This window comes from Macrobrachium rosenbergii, chromosome 20 (assembly GCF_040412425.1).
Source record: "Macrobrachium rosenbergii isolate ZJJX-2024 chromosome 20, ASM4041242v1, whole genome shotgun sequence".
Taxonomy (NCBI): domain Eukaryota; kingdom Metazoa; phylum Arthropoda; class Malacostraca; order Decapoda; family Palaemonidae; genus Macrobrachium; species Macrobrachium rosenbergii.
In genome coordinates, this window is record NC_089760.1 from 17,235,001 (window position 1) to 17,252,500 (window position 17,500).

Here is a 17,500-nt window from a genome sequence, read left to right on the forward strand (position 1 = left end):
AGACCACAGGTCTACCCAAAGCCAAATCAAAAAGTCCTTCAAAGAAGGCATCGTGCTTACCCCAACAAAAAATGGGAATAAAAGCACGTAAAAGAAGATATATATATATATATATATATATATATATATATATATATATATATATATATATATATATATATATATATATATATATATATATATATATATATATATATATATATATATATATATATATATATATATATATATATATATATATATATATATATATATATATATATATATATATATATATATATATATATATATATATATATATATAGTAAGGAACCCCAGGCCTCACTGAGTTCTTGGTACCATCAGGTTCTTTGTTCCTGATTATTATTCCATACCAGTATGATATTTAGTAGGATACCGCCAGAAAATAAACAATCTACGGCAAAAAATCTCAAAAAGGAGGGGGGTAAAGAAAATGCTGGGAAAAATAACAAAGCACTTTTATTACAAAAAACACCTGAAAACTAGAAAAAAAAGCTCCCCTTGGAAGCTGGAACAAGGGAGGAATAGGCACGCTCACAAAAACGTACAATCAGAACCACCATTCGCCTAGTTAACTTTTACTCAAGATAAAGGGACAGAAGCAAGTACAGTAGAAGGTAGGAAAATGACAACTTTCACTTGGATTTAAATTACATTAACACACAATAGGAGAATCAGAATAGAAAATATCCTTAAACCTAGAAAAAAAACCTATTTAAATAAAAGAATAATTACAATATGACATACTCTTAAACCTAAACCTTTCCATAAAGATAATAAGGCAGCGGAAACAATTGTCCCTTCACAATAAATACGTCGAGTGCTACAGTAGAGTGTTGACCTTCAATCTGCTATTAAATAGAAAGGTCTTCACTGGGAGTCTATAAGGAAAAAAGTAAGAATACTGTAGTCTAAATAAACACATCCAGTGGATCTTACTCTTTTCTTCGCCACTAGGAGGCCCCATAATGTTCCCAGGATGCTAGCAGACTGAAGGCGATGGTAGATGAAGGTGTAGCAACACCACACAGGACACTCGTCAGGGCCCAGGAGAAATATTTGGTACTAGGAGCACCACCGAGTAAAGCCAATAAAGATGAGTGTTGACACAGCATACGGCTCACAGTGGCAAAGGAGTTGGCACTATCAGCAGGTGTCTCCAGATGAGAGAGGGCCAAAAGTGCCACAAACGTTAAGCTGTGAAATCTACCTTCAGAAGCAAAGGTGCTAGACATCCTCTAAAGTGGGACCACTGACACACTAAACTGCAGGCAACACCCAAAACTTCACAACATTTGCGGGAGGAGTCAGCAGAAGGCAACAAATGACCAGACCATCACCAACAAGCATGAAAATAGAAACATTCTTACATGGGTGGTGTATCTATTAATGCAGAACTGCCTTTGAGGGGAGGTGAAAAGAGCTAAGTCATGCCTTCAAGAGTCAAATGATAAATAAAAACAAAATAAACAAAACTAATGAAAATGTACTTTATGGTAAATAAACTGGTCTGCAAGAGAATAATTTACTTTACTTTCATTACAATATTATATATATATATATATATATATATATATATATATATATATATATATATATATATATATATATATATATATATATATATATATACACATACATACATACATACATACATACATACATACATACATACATACATACATACATACATACATACATACATACATACACACACACACACACACACACACACACACACACATACATATATATATATATATATATATATATATATATATATATATATATATATATATATATATATATATATATATATATATATATATATATATATATATACATATACATAACAATTTCCTTATTTACCATGTTTAATATGTTTTCACAATACCTCACCTTTAAAGTACTGTATTTAAAGTTAGATGTTTCATATGGAATAGATTTTTCCAGATATATGGTAATTTTTGCTCTCTGGAAATTTTTTTGCTGTTTTGTGATATATGAAATAAGTTCATTGCATTTTACTGTAGTATAGTGTATATAATTTTGTTATTTCACCATTTGAAGAGCTAGGAAATGTTATAAATGAAAGTTGATAATGAAACTCATGTCACTGTAAAATTAGTGTATGGGTTTTAAATGATTTGTATATTGCATTTTAAATCATTTGATAAAAATTGTAAAGTAGTAGTTTTTAAAAATTGTTGTTCTGTATGTGTGTAATGGAATTGCATTACATTCTTTTTGGTTCGGCGTAAAATGGTCCAGTAAACCAGAAGGAGAAATTGAAGATACTTTTGTATCTTATGAAACCTTACGCCATGTTGTGGTCTGCTTTTGCATTTCTCGTCCTATCTTTGTAGCTGTGCGTAGTTTCAGTTGCTTGCATTTGCCTCCTCCTACGTTACTCAATCGATGGATTTTCAACTCTCCTTCCAAACGTTACAGCCAAGTTTCATGCCTGCCAAACCAAGCCCAACACCCAAACCAGCTCTGCGTTCCAGTTTTCCTCTCCAAGAAAATAAAAATCTAACCAATGAGGATGATCCTTCTGCTGATACTCCTGTTAAGAAAAACTTGGCTCAGCTTCGTAAAAACTTTGAAACTAATGAAGAGGCAAGTGACTGTAGTTGCATGCCTGTGTCAGGGACCCTCTTCTGTCCCATTTGTTGATAGCTTTTCCTAGAAGAACTTAGACACTTGAAATTTTGGGTTTTCTTCTTGTTGAGTAGAAAACAGAGGGTAACATATTCAAAGATACCTAATTTTTCCATGCATGCATTTAATTTTGTCAGCACTAAATGCTACCTCTGCGTAAATATAAAATTTTCAAGGAGATATAAGATGTAATTATGTGCATGAAATTGGAAATGAATTAGGAAGTGCAATTTAAGTGTACATAACCTTTGGTCTTTTGGTGTCACTTCAAGTTGTAAACTTGGCCTTGTCAGTTTTTTGGTTTTTGTTAATTATTGTGAATATTATAATCCATGTACCTAGGAGACTGATGGGAATTTTGGTGGCAAATGTATAGAGACTGAAGAAGAGTCAACTAAGCTTCGTGGGATAAGCATTTCACAGCTTCGTAAAAATTATGAAGCAAAAGAAGAACCCAAGGTATGCATATAGCTTCAAATTCTGCAATGTGCAGTATTTCAGATGTTATGATTCAACTGCACAATTATAGTCAGGTTTGAGCTCTTAAGATTTATTGATTTGTTCTGTTTTTGTATTAACTATGAAGGTGGTGCATGTTGCAAGAGTCATACATTTGTTCACTAAATAGATAGAAAAATCATTTGATTCAGCTGTACTTTTATGCATTGGAAAGAGTTATTGAATGCACTATAAACACTCCTTGGAAGGAAAATACTCAGTAAGCAATATGTAATGAGCTTATTTTTTGTTTTGTCCTGTTGCATTTTTTGTAATGCTTTAGTGATTGTATATTACTTTTGTTCAGGTGTTTGGTTGCAATTGCTTGTGAAAGAGTTTGATAGAATTTTATATTGTTTTTTGTTTCAGTAGTTTCTGTGCTTATATTTCTGTATCAGCTTTTCCTTTATCTTGTGAGTACTTGTAAGTAATGAGGGGTTGATTAAATATGTATTCCATTGATGTTAAACTACATTTGAAATGTAAAAGATAATGATGGATCTTGAACTTGAATTAAATAGCTGTGACATTGATGTGAAGCTTGCTGTAATGTACATGCAAATGATTTTCAATTAACATAAGATTACATGAAAACTTGTGACCTTTATTATATATCTTTTGTCTTTATAAAATTTCAGTTAATAATATTTACTACTATTAACTTAGGTTTTAAACTAAACTCAACCATGGAATTATCAAGTTATGTGTTTTTTCATGCTATTATTGATAATTTACATTGGTATTTTTAAATTAATGTCTGGTTTTTGTTTTAAGGATGTGATAGCAGATATGAAAAGAAATAATATGTAAAGTATGTATCCATTTTACCTTTGAGATTAATGTTTTGTTACTAAATAGGAAACTGTAGAAGAGGTGGAAGATGAAAACCCCTCCAAACTGGCATCCATTAGGAAGGCATTTGAAACTCGTTCAGTCTCTGTTGATGAGAAGATAGTGGAGAGAAGGAGAGAAGAAGTCAGACAGGAACAGACTATACAAGAGGAGGAAAAGGAGAATGTTAGTGTAAGTTATTGAAGCTTATAAGTGTATAGATTTCTGATGAATTATGTAATTGTTGCACCAATTTGAAAGTGAAGGTAACGCCTCAGCTTAGCAGACTTATGTACTCACTGCAACCAAATTATAATTATTTTTTCATATGCTACCATCTTAGAAATTATACGTTTTTAGATAAATCTCCTAAATTGATTGGTAAGCGTAAATTGCAGGTTATTTTAAGTTAGGAACTTTTGGAATTGCTGTTAACTGTAAGATTTCTTTAAAATATTCAAGTGCAGGATGTAATATAGAGTTTTTGTTACAAAACAGACTTTTTTACATATCAGAAAGACCAGACCCCCAGTGTCTCTTAAGTTGAGGTGCTACTATATTTGTATTCTGTTGTTAAGTCATTCAGTGTCTGTGGAAAAACTTAATTAGAAATAGGTCCCTGTGGTTCTACATGTAGTAGCATAGATGTCACAAAGAGTGGGGTAGGTCCGTATTCCTTGAATACTAACTTCATTGGCATCTTTCAGGTACATAGATAGTGACTAATGCTTATTGTCTTGAAAGGTTGTGTTATGCCACTTGTTCTACCCTAACTTTATACTCTCAGTTGCTCACAGCATTTGGATCTTCATTGATCCTTCATGTTTGTCTTATGTACTCATAATTACCCATGTATTTTTTGTAACAGTATCCTAATTACATTTTTATTTCATTTGTATATCTGTCGTGCAACAAGCCAATGTTAGTTATCTTCCCGTTAAATTCATTTCGTAACACACATATGATTCTCATCAGAGCTACAGAGCATGTTTCCAACCTTAGACTGACCTCATCCTTGATGAGTTTCATTATACAGCGTGCTTTTGATGGCTCACTGTAGTCTGTATCAAGGTTCCTTTTAGCAAGGCAGGGCCTTAACTGCTTTGCTTTCTTTATGTTACTTTTCATATCTCCCATTGTCGCATCCCATCCAGGTGTTAAGCTTCTGTAACTTATTTTTTTAGTTCAAATTTTCAATCTTCTTTCAAGAATAGATTCTTAGTGTCAACCTTACTAATACTTAGAGGGAGACCTGCATTCATATTAGTGAAATTTTGAGTATATAATGATTACATATGAAAAATAGCCAAACACCTCATCATCCCATTATGATATTTACCATCTATAAACATCTAATATTCAACTTTGTGTAATGTTTGAATTACACATTTTCCCCAAAAATAATTTTCTTATAGTCCCTGTTTAGTGCCAGTCTTGTTTTTCTAGGCAGTCAGCAGTTAGCTGAGGTTATATTTACCTTGAGGAACTCGTGAAATGTATTACTAAAGCTACTCTACTGGCCATCAGCACAGATCCTTATGGTTCTGTTAAAAATTCATTTTAAATACTGTATTAATAAAAGATCCACTGATTCCTAATAATTTTGGCTTGAAGATAAGTGCTTCATGATTCACATGGGCAAAGTATGCATAGAATTCAAAACGGACCACGCATACCTCTACATCCACTTCTAGAGCACTCTTTAAGGCACTAGATATTGACAAGAGTGCATCACAAGTACCAAGGCTTTTACAAAACCCAAACTGTAATGCTGGTTGCTGGTTATTATCGTCAGCAAACCTACAAAGACACTTAGAGAGCAGCTTCTCAAAGATCTTAAATAAAAAAGGGATAATTGAAATTGGCCTCTATTGAGGGGCATGAGGACAAGAGAGCAGCTTCTCAAAAATCTTAAATAAAAAAGGGATAATTGAAATTGGCTTCTATTAAGGGGCATGAGGACACTTATTCCCTTAGGTAATGCAGCATTGTTTCCCTTCCTCCAAACAGAAGGAAAGGGTTAATGGTTGATGTTGAAGACTGCGAATAAAAGATAAGATTAGGGGTCAGTTCTTATAACAAAGTTGAAAGGTTATTCTCAAGAGAAAGTTATTTACCCATCTTCAGAGATGCTAGTTAGATCTTTAGTAGAGGACCTGAGACTTATTTTTCAGATATGTGTCTAGATCTAATTAGCTTTTGTCCCTGGGTTGTGATTAAATGCCAAAAAATTTAGTTCATAAGTAATTGTTGCCTATATTTCAGGACCAAGTGACACTCCGGGAAAACAGCAATCGTGTCAGTGCTGCAGAAAGAAGAAAAACTTTTGAGCAACGTATGGCAAGCGTAGAAGATAAGCCAAGCTCTCCTACTCCAAAAAGAGCTAATGTCACACGTTCCTTCCGTATGTTTAGTTTCTTTGGATACTGGTTACCTATGTTTAGACTAGTAGAATTTGGCACTTGAAAACAGCTACCCTGCAGGCATTACTGTATGATGTAATTAAATTATCTCCTGCATTGAAATATTGTTGGATGATATGTATTACTCTTTCTTAATATCTCTTCTCAAATGTAAAATCTTGTTTCTTCACAGGTCGGGTATGCAAATTCCGTCATTTAAAAGGGACACCAGGGCACAAGAGTACCTGCATAGAAAATCTTAGAGAACTTAGCCGCACAACACCAGGCGAATGTGATGGTCTTGCTGGTAAGTTATAAAACTGAGTTTTCATCTGCTATCTAGTGGATTTTCAGATGTACAGAATTGATAGCGAATGGGATTTCACAACACTATCACATTGACAGTTTTATAAATACAAATAATTACTAGATATATATAAAAAATTTGTTTATAAAAATATGTAACTGTCATGTAAATGAAAGTGTTTGTCTAAACATGCAAGCCACTTTTATACTATATCAGTTACTTTGGTATTTCACATGACTGGTCAAGTAGTAATATACAAAAAAAGAATACAGGTTGTGTGGTAAAGAGTGCTCCTTAATTGGGTCATAACTTCCTCATCATTCCCTGGCAGTCCTACACACAAATCTTTCAGTGGTAAAACATTAAATAATTAACCTATTCTTAGTATTTTTTTCCTAACATTCATTCTTAATTGTGCATTTTGACTTACAGTTGCAAAATAATATGGTACCTTATGTTCGTGTGACTTTTTCCCTCAGGTAATTTATTCTTAGTGTTGAGGCAGCCTTGTCATGGGAAGCCTACTTTGTGTATATTTTTCCTCCATCCCATGCATACTTCTTGACATATCTTAATTGCAGGGATAAAATAAGAAAAATTGTTAATAACTTTTCCATTCATTAGATATGAGATACAAGTCAGCATTGGCAGAACCCTTGCCATATGGTTTTGGAATTGATTCTGCTATAGAAATCGTTAATTCTGTTCTCCAGTCTTGTACACTGCAAAGGTCAGCTCCTGCAAAGTTTTCCCATTACCTGGTCCTTGAATAAGGCTCTTAGCCTCCTGTCATCCTATCAGTTTATGAGCCCAATACAACTACAACTCATACGCTGCAAAAGGCAGTGTTCTTGACTGTTTTGGCATCAGGAGCTAGGAGTAGCGTACTGGGCTGTCTTAGACAAGGACAGCATTTCACCACTCACACACCTATCATTCTTGGCCAAGAATGAGGATCTTTTTAAAGGGAAAATCCCTTTTTTGATAAAGGAACTCGGTATTTCATATAAAATATTATGCCTGGTTCAAGCTTGAGGTTTACCGAGATGTCACAGCAAACATCCCAAATGGTCCTATATTTTATACACCTTAGCACAAACAAACCACACTCTCAGAATTATTTTAGTGGTTCTCATTAAAAAGGCAGACCCTCACTCCTTTCCTAAGTTGCACGGCATCTAAGAGGTGAGTACATCGTTAACTTTCTTTGGAAATGTTTCCTTCGAAGAAGTCTTCGAGTTTACGGAGTGGTTATTAACCCAACTTAGGTCCCTGTAGAACCACAATGGATATTACATTTATAGGTTTGTGTGTCTCCTGTTCCTTATTGCCAGACCCTAATAGGTATCCGGAATCAAGAAAGCGGTTGATAACCTGTGACTTTACCGTGAATAAAAAATTCTTGAAATACTATTGCCATGAAAGTGGTTGTCATGCTGAGGTATTGCTGGGTAGGGCACAGTAATCACGCAGCCAGACCCTACATAATTAGGTAAGTCACCTTTGAACCAAAAAGAATAATACATACGTATATAGGTTCTTGTTTTGTTTCTTTATTGCCAAACCATATGGGTATCTGGAATAAAGAAAATTATTAATAACCAGTGACTATACCTCAGACCAAAAATTAATCTGGGTTGTTGGGATTTATTTATTAGGAGCTAAGCCATTTTGTCACCTGTCAATTATTTATGTAAGCTTCTTTGAGGATGAACAATGGCTACACTATCAAAAAACAGGCGAGTCTGATAAACCCATCCACTTTGATGAAAAGGCATGGGACTGGGGTGAACATTTATCTTGCACAGACATGGCATTTAGTGAAGATGGCCACCGACTCTCGTTGTCATGTGTGTGGGTGAGAGGTAGTGAGAGCCGAGGCAGTCGTAGGATGGGATAGAATCCCTCCTGTCTTGAGTCCTTTATATTCTATCACTGTGCCAACAAGCACTATTCTGGCCAAGACCAACTATAAGAGAATTCTTTGTAATTGGTTGGTCTATCTTATGGAGCTCTGGGGGTACCATGAGAGTGTAACTCGTTTGAGGACTCACAGCAGCTACCAAAAATAGGTTTTTCCTGAATCAAAACCTGTTTTTTCAAGTTTTTAATGCAAGTATCAATTTCTTATTGGAGAGAAAAATATTGATTTAGGAAATTATTTTTTTCATAATGTATTTTTCTTTTGATTTTATAGTGAAGTATGTTCTTGTGGAGAGGATCTAGTATTTCTTGAGCCTTTGAATGCTAATGCTGTATTAGCTATGTCCAATTTTCATTTAAATGGGAGGTGACTGGCAACTTTTCTATATTCATGTATGATTTGAATTTGTAAAATTGATACTGAGAACTAGTAACTTGAAAGGTTTTCAAGAATCTCATAGGTGTTTGTTACAGGCATCCTGTAATGGTATAGACATGATGAGACTAAATAGATACTTAATGGTCTGTGAGTTAGAACTGAATAGTAACTTGCAGCTTTTCAGTATTGTTTGATTTAGATAAAGTGGGTAATGAGAACCAGTAATATATAAACATCAAAGAGTTGCAGGTTCTTTGGAATGGAGATTGTGGAGTGAAGGAAATATGAATGTGCTGATGTAGCTAGCCAGATCTGCCTCCCCAGATCTGGCTAGCTACATCAGCACAAGTCCTAACTTTGTTGAATAAATAATAGAGATAACTTGCCAATGAACCAAAGCTAAGTGGATTGGTTTTGTTTCACCACAACATTGTTACTATAATCAATTGTTTCATGGGCCACTAAATCACCAGGGTGGACTGTTGGCTTTGCCATACTTTCTCATGGGCAACTGTACTTAGTAGCCCAGTAGTGTTAGGTGTACAGCTCCCTGACACTGCATTTTTTTTTTTTAATTTTATATGCAGATCACTGTAAGCCAATTATGTTGTAAGTAGAGAAGAGGCTGCTGTAAACTAAATTATATTACAGTGCTCCCACATCTTTACGCAGGGATAGGTTCCAGAACCTACCGCAGAGATAAAAAATCCGCAGAAATGCAAAAATCCCCTTTAAGATGCTTATAACTGGCTTATAACTGCCAAATACCTTTTACCTGTTAAACTAAAATGCTCATAACTGCCTATTTTAACATTTCATGCTTAATTTGGTATTTCAAACAAAAATATACCATAAGTTATCATACTAAAATAATTTAATATTTCAAACAAAAATACACCCCAAACCATTATCCCAAAACACCCAAAATAACCTTACATTACAGCACTCTCCTACTACTGTTACTCTTGAGTAGGATATATACACCCCTTGAACACTAATAACTGCCTGTTTTAACAGTTCATTGCCAAACTTGACAGTTCAAACAAAAATATACCTCAAACTATCTTCCGGGAGCACCCTAATATCATTTCAAAGTCATGTTGCAAAATTAAGTGCCAGGCTACAACTGTTACTCATAAGTATCCCCTATCATTCGGACACTCACATTTTCTTTTGCCTACAAACTTTTTGAAATGATATTTACTTTTTGAAATTATATTTACTGTACAGGTACGTATTTTAGGATAGCAGTACTGTATAGAGCATATCTAAAGTACATGGGTACTTTATTATGATGGGATACGTACCTCCAAACAGAATGCTAGGTTTGTTACGTCATGTTAGTATTTTTGTGATTACTTACTCTCTCTCTCTCGCTCTCTCAGAATACATGCATTTTAATGAGAAAACACTGCAAAATATCTATAACATGTTATTTCACTTACAGAATCCATTTATACAGCATTGATCTAATCACCATAAAATCATTTAAAATCCAAATTTCATCTGTAAACATAAAAAAACATGAAAATAAACAAATCCAGTCAGTTCACGACAGATCAATGAGGTAGTGTTGCCATATTTTTTGCTTTGTCTGATTTATTGTACCGTATTTCATTACAAGTTCAGTTGAGTACGATTATCACACATATTATAACAGTACACAAGAGAATATTTTATCACTGTTAATGTGTCACCTCTAATCACCGTAAAAATATTTAAAATCCAAATTTTATACAAGGCAGCACTCAACATTCTTACTCTCCTCCCAGCCATTTTAAAGTCTCGCCCCCAGCAAGTTACTGTACTTCAAGGTATTAACACTAAAGCTCTCTCTCTCTCTCTCTCTCTCTCTCTCTCTCTCTCTCTCTCTCTCTCTCTCTCTCTCTCTCTCTCTCTCTCTCTCTCTCTCTCTGTAAGAGAAAGATTGATTTTTTATGCATGTATGTATATTTGTTTTGTACAGTATAGTTTTTATGGATAAACATGATGTTACTTTGTCATTCATTTTTTCATATTTTCCATGCATAAGTACTGTACAAGTTTTTGCATTTCAGTAAAAGCGGACTGGAAAATAAAATGAAAATAATTATCGAATATTTCAGATACTGTACAGTATGCTTTATCATCCAAAAACACTACAGTACAGTACAGTAATATAATTTCAAATACATCTCACATTACCTTTAAAAGACTGTTAACGAGAGAGAGAGAGAGAGAGAGAGAGAGAGAGAGAGCATAAACTTGTTAAGCTCATTCTGGGCCCACCTGTCATTCGGGGTGGACCCCAGAATGAGTTTAACAAGTTTACGTTTGTATTACAGATTTACTTATTTTGTATTGAACATTTTATAGATATTTTGCTGTGTTTATATTAATATTAACATTTGAAAATTAGTAAATCATCTGTTATCATAAAAATGTATTTAGTCATGAAAATAAAATGAAAATACAGTAATTAGTGAATATTGCTCTATGAAAAAATTCGCAAATTAGTAAAACGTCCTCTGCGGACAAGTGAATAATGTGTTCCACAAAAATCCGCAACAAAATGACTCTTGGAAATGTGGAACGCGTAAAAATGGGGGCCACTGTACTCTCAGTCGAATGTCTTTGTGACAGCATTACCTTTTTAGATTTAAGTTTTAAAAGATGAAAGGAAAATATTTTGAATAGAAATGTTTACCCGAGATGAAAAGAAAATATTTTTAAGAGAAATATTTTAAGAGTACCTTAGTTTTTATGTATGATAATTATTGTGCAAAACATATAATTTGGTCTCTTGCAATTCTATATTGGACATGTTTTTGCCTTCAATTAATTTTATTATCCTCTAATCAACTAAGTCTTTCTTTTTCACAGCCAATTCGGAGTTCGTTGTATTGCCTTTGAGTGGTCCAGGTGGGAAGCTATCAGTCATTAAACACAAAAAGCCAGGACGTCTTCCAGATGGTGTTATTCCATCTTTAATGAATACCTCCAATGTTATGGATTTCACTTTTGATCCTTTTAATGATCATACTTTGGCTGTGGGTAAGTTTTTCAATTTCATATACAGATTGAAGCCCTGTCATGAAGTTAATACATTATATATATTGTCTATATAAAGTTAGTGTCACACATGCCATATCAACACTGTTTCTAGAAAACAGTAATGCTGGTTGTGGGAGCCAAAACAAGTGTCACTAAGTGAACAGTATATCTTCATTGTGTTTGGGTAGCATATTGGAATACAGTCAACCCCTGGTATTTGCGGGGGATGCGTACCACTACCCAGCGAATAGCTCAAATCTGCGAACACTTAAAACCCCCTCTAAAAATGCTTATAACAACCTATTTTCATAGTTCAAAACACCAAAAACCCTCTGAAAATGCTTACACCTGAATATTTAATAGTTTTATAGTAAAAAGTGCATTTAGTCACAAAAATTATATGAAAATACAGTAATGCATGAATATTTCTCTATGAAAAATACCTCAAATAGGCAAATTTTCAGCAAATAATATGTATATATGTTCCACAGAAATCCTCGAATAGGTGAAGCCACGAATCTGGAACCGCAAATAGGGAGGGTCCACTGTAAAACATTTAAAAAAATATAGTAGCAAAGCAGGTTGTAAATGTTTGTGTATACAGACAGTCTCCGGTTAACGGCGGGCTCGGTTAACAGCAATCCAGTTTTATGGCGCTTGTCTAGCGACGAAAATCGGCAATTTTTCGGCGCCAAAAATAGCCGAATTCCGCTTATCGGTGCCGATAATTGGGTGCTGGCGCCGATACATACCTAACAGGCGCAGATAACTCCCAAAAATCGCCAATTTTCGGTTAGAGGCGATTTTCGGTTATCATCACACACCCTCAAAAATGGAACCCCGCCGATAACCGGGGACTACCTGTATGCAAAACTGCAAAGCCCCAAAGCCCCAGTTTTAAATCGCTGATATGGATATCTAGGGTAGATGTGGATTTTGTAACCTTTATTTTATAACTAATAACAGCTCATGAATTCCATGAGTTGATAACTTACACTGAAAATTAGGTGAAGTCCTTAATTGAAGCTCTCTTTGTGCTAGACAATCTTGTCACTGATGATTGAGTTGAGCATGAAAATATTTGTTAGTTGTAACTGAATACCAAGAATTAGGTAATCATATACCACATATCTATTACTGTATTTAAGTCATGTTTTCTTTTAATAGCATGTGATGATGGTAAAATCAACCTTTGGCATATACCTGAAGGAGGGTTAAGTCAGCCAACAAATCAACCCAATGAAACTTTCATGGATGTAGGCTCTTCAGACAAGGTAGGCATTTAATGGTTATGGTTATTATATACTTTAGGTCCATTGAGACGAAAGGTATCTTTTTTAACCCTGTAAAAGTTGACAAAAAAAAGATGAAACATGATTAGATAAAATGATCAGGTTTGAGAAAGAAGTCTTAAAATTTTTTTTGTGGATGTAATATGAGTAAAAGTTCTTATATGATCTTATTGAAGTTAACAGAAGAAATTGTCAGAAACAGGGTGGATGTACGGTAATATTCATACCAGAGAAATTAGTCTTGCGAGATTGGGATAGAGTGGTTTTCTTTTATATGAAAAAGTTTTGTAAAATTTGTTGCAACTTAAATAATATTTTTATGTACAGATTTGTGGTACTTTTAATTGTTACAAGGATGCAGCATGAACACTGTTAGAAGTAATATAGTTCAATGATCATGTTTTTTCAACTCTAATCAGACAGTTAGCTTCCAGATGCCCCAAATTCAACAGATATAAAGTGAGATAGTTTCAGTTTCCCATTGTATGACTATTATCCAAGAGCAGTAGAAATCTACAACACCAGCAGTTAATGCTGGTTGAGGAGGCATGATTGTTATCATCTCAATGATGAAGTGATGGAGCTGCAAAGGTGTTTCTTGCCTTATGTTAGTTGTTTGATGCTATGGTCAGTCCTGTGAATAGTAATGTACCTAAGACATTGCAGTAAGTCATACTTTGCAAAGTACAATATTCATGTCATTATTGATAGGAACTTCAATGGAAGCCACACCACTCTGAGGAGGAACACCTTCTGGACACTGCAGAAGTGATTGTGATCTTGCAGTAAGGAGGCAACCAACCAGCGTGGATCTGGTCATGCAAGGTCTAGTCAACTCTGAACTAGTCAGTATAACAGATCAACTATTGTAGACCCAGTCAAGGAAAATTTAATTCTAATCAGGAACCCAGTTAAAAATAGGAAGGACTGAACACAGACCTTGGCAGTACCCATCAGCTTAAATCATAATGGCAGAAGTGACTTTCAGGATCTTGTCAACAATTCTTGGCAGATGAAAGAATCAGTTCAGTTCTCTTTGCTTACAACCTTGTTGAAGGAAAACACTGTTTAGAGACCGAGTGAGAGACGAACTCAGGAAGCACCAGAGATAACCTATATCAAATTTTCATTCAGATGCCCAGGACTCTGGGAAAGACAGTTTGAGGTCATTTAGAAAGAACTATAGGAAATCTTGCTCATCCTCATAGTAATTGAGAGAGAGGAAGAGTTGGAATAAGTTCATCTCTGGAGGAATGCTTCAAGAACAGTATGGCACCAGCTTGGCTCTTATGTAGAAGGAAAAGATGATCATGATCAACATCACCACCTGTCTTTAGGTTCAGGAGCATGTTGACCTTTTAAGCATTTATATAAAAGATGTAAGGAGAGTCAGTAAAATTCTAACACCACTTGTGTTTTCAACGACAGTCACCAGGCAATGGCCTAGTATTGGAACAAGCAGATGACATTTCTAATTTTGTAAATGGCTAGGATTAGAATTAGAATGTTTTGTGTTAGTGGATCGGAACTACTCAGCCCAGAACAAACTCTCAAAACCTTTTTGTGTATTAGATATACAGTAATACCTTGATCTTACAAGCTTTGAGCAGCGCGAATTCACAGACATGCGAACTTTGCATTGGAACCTAACTAATTGGCATACGCAGTTTTTTCACAGACATGTGACATTTGCAAAATCCTCAAGAAACCCTGCAGAAGTGGTTATGTTTAATTTTTGAAGTAATTTATGTTTTCATGCTTTTATGTGTAAAATTGGTATTAAAAATTCATATTATTTTTATTTTTGTACATAAATACTGCATGATACTAGTATACTTTACGTTAAAATACAGTAAAATCAATCAAAATCAGAAAATAGTTGTCAATGTAAAAATTCTCTCTCTCTCTCGGTACTTTAATATTTGCTTTGACGTATGAGTTGTATTTTTGTTTCTCTCTCTCTCTCTCTCTCTGAGATAAGAGATTTTTTGTGCCTATGTAACGTACATTTATTTGTCCTGTATACTGCACTTTTGTAGATAAGCGTGACTTACCGTATATTTCTGCATACAAGACAACCTTTAAATCATAAAATTCACCCCTAAAAATTGGGGGTCGTCTTATACTACCATTCAAAAAGTCAGACTTTGAATTCTAAGTGATGTTTATCAATAGGCTAGCCTCTGCCTCGGTGCGATAACCACCAACATACATGAAAAGATTCCCATTATGAAATAAAGTGATAATGAAGTTAATACAGTAAAACCATTTTTACTTATATGTTGTTGACATATCTTCATAATGAATAGCTATTCAAGGAATAATTCCATATCAATGAAATCAGCTTTTATCTATGCCAGGCCAGCCAGCTGACAAAATGTAAATATTGAATTATGGTCACACTCACAGCAACCTTTATCTTTAGTTTAATTACAGTAGTAATAACATTAAGGTAACATAATATTAATTTTTCATTAAAAATTCAGGCTGTTTGTAACTGTTTAGAACAATTCAGTCCTACGAACGATAATTATGAATGATAATTGTTGTTAGGGGTGGCGATGAAACATAAACAAAATAATAGTTTCCCTTTTAGGTGACGTGTGTAGGAAAAACATGATGTAGAATCAACTTTGTCATTTCATTTACCATACCATATATACTCGTTAACGCGGAAGGTATCGTTGTCCGTGTTCACGAAAGCCTAAACAATGCAAATGGTGCATGATCGCTATGTTTGTATTTTATTTTTTATAATATAATTACAGGAAACCCCGGTTATCGGCGGGGGTTCAATTTAAGGGTGTGATGATAACTGAAAATCAGTGATTTTCAGCATTTTTTTTTGGTGATTTTTGGGGCTTATCAGCGCCAAAAAGCACCGATTTTCGGTTATCAGCACCTCTGTTAGGTATGTATCAGCGCCAATACCTAATTATCGGTGCCAATAAGCAGAAATTGGCAATTTCCAGTGCCGAAAATTAGCAATTTTCGGCACAACCAGATTGCCATTAACCGAGCCCGCCGTTAACTGGGGACTGCCTGTAGTAATATGCGAATACTGTACATAGAATATTACTGGACACTGTGAAGTAAAGCATAACTTGTTAAAAGATCCATGGAAAAGATGTGTGTTCGTTATGTCTATTTTGTAATACAGTAAACCCCCGCACTCACGGGGGATGCGTACCACACCCCCCACGAATAGCTAAAACCAGCGAATACTAAGAACCCTTCTAAAAACACTTAGAACTGCCTATTTTGATAGTTCAAACACACAAAACAAACTAAAAATGCTTATACAGGTATTATCCTACTCACGATGGGGTTAGGTTCCAAAAAAAAACCATCATTTGTTGGAAAAAAAGTAAGAAATACCAAAACGTATCTCGAACATAGCCTAGCCTACACTAGGGTATTCGGTACCATGTACTGTATACATATATGGTAGCCTAACCTACACTATAAAATATACTCTTTACATACACAGTATAGTAATTATTAATATCAGCTAATTCTGGAGGTTCATGCAGAGTGACTTATGATAATTCAATACAAAGAGAAATTGAATAACAAACAAGAATTAGCTTAGCCTACACTATGGTATATTGTTTAAATACACAGTTGCATAGCCTACATTATACTGTATGCTATATTTGCATATCGTGTTATACAAACGTCAACATAACGAATATGCATCTTTTCCATGGATCTTTTAAAATGTTATGCCTTAATTCACTGTATCCAATATTATTGTATATATTCTTATATTACTTTTGCATTAAAAATTGCGTTCATAGCGATCAGTGTTTTGGTTTGGAAATGTTTACGTGGTGTTTATTTCACCGCATTTAACTCAGCTCAGAGCTCTTTTCTTGCTTCTAGTTAATGTAAATGAATCTCTAGAGTCTAGATACTTTATTTATAAGGGACAAGGTTATTTTTCGTTATACGAATTGTTTTTAAGTCGAAATATAACTAAAATACGTCTCGTTGTGAAATGAATTTATCTATTATTTTCGTTAATAGATGACGATTGACGATGGCCGTTTGGGGGCGTTTTGTTTTGTGTAAAAAAAATTCAGCATTCCGTTCGCTATTTTCACTTGATTTTATCATAATACGAGCTTTACGTATTTATCGTTATCAGCGT

General features: G+C 34.4%; 1 protein-coding gene across 8 annotated transcripts in view; it reads left to right on the forward strand.

The window, feature by feature from the left end:
- Nucleotides 1-17,500, forward strand: part of pod1 (coronin pod1) — a 155,879-nt gene that overhangs the window by 67,035 nt on the left and 71,344 nt on the right. For 4 of the 8 annotated variants that reach the window (XM_067122024.1, XM_067122023.1, XM_067122026.1 and 1 more), the window contains exons 11-17: nucleotides 2,473-2,640; nucleotides 3,025-3,141; nucleotides 4,039-4,203; nucleotides 6,277-6,415; nucleotides 6,607-6,720; nucleotides 11,885-12,055; nucleotides 13,223-13,329. In XM_067122024.1, the coding sequence (XP_066978125.1) occupies nucleotides 2,473-2,640; nucleotides 3,025-3,141; nucleotides 4,039-4,203; nucleotides 6,277-6,415; nucleotides 6,607-6,720; nucleotides 11,885-12,055; nucleotides 13,223-13,329 (981 nt within the window). The remainder of the gene's footprint in view (nucleotides 1-2,472; nucleotides 2,641-3,024; nucleotides 3,142-4,038; nucleotides 4,204-6,276; nucleotides 6,416-6,606; nucleotides 6,721-11,884; nucleotides 12,056-13,222; nucleotides 13,330-17,500) is intronic. The other 4 variants (XM_067122029.1, XM_067122028.1, XM_067122030.1 and 1 more) reach the window with 2 other exon arrangements.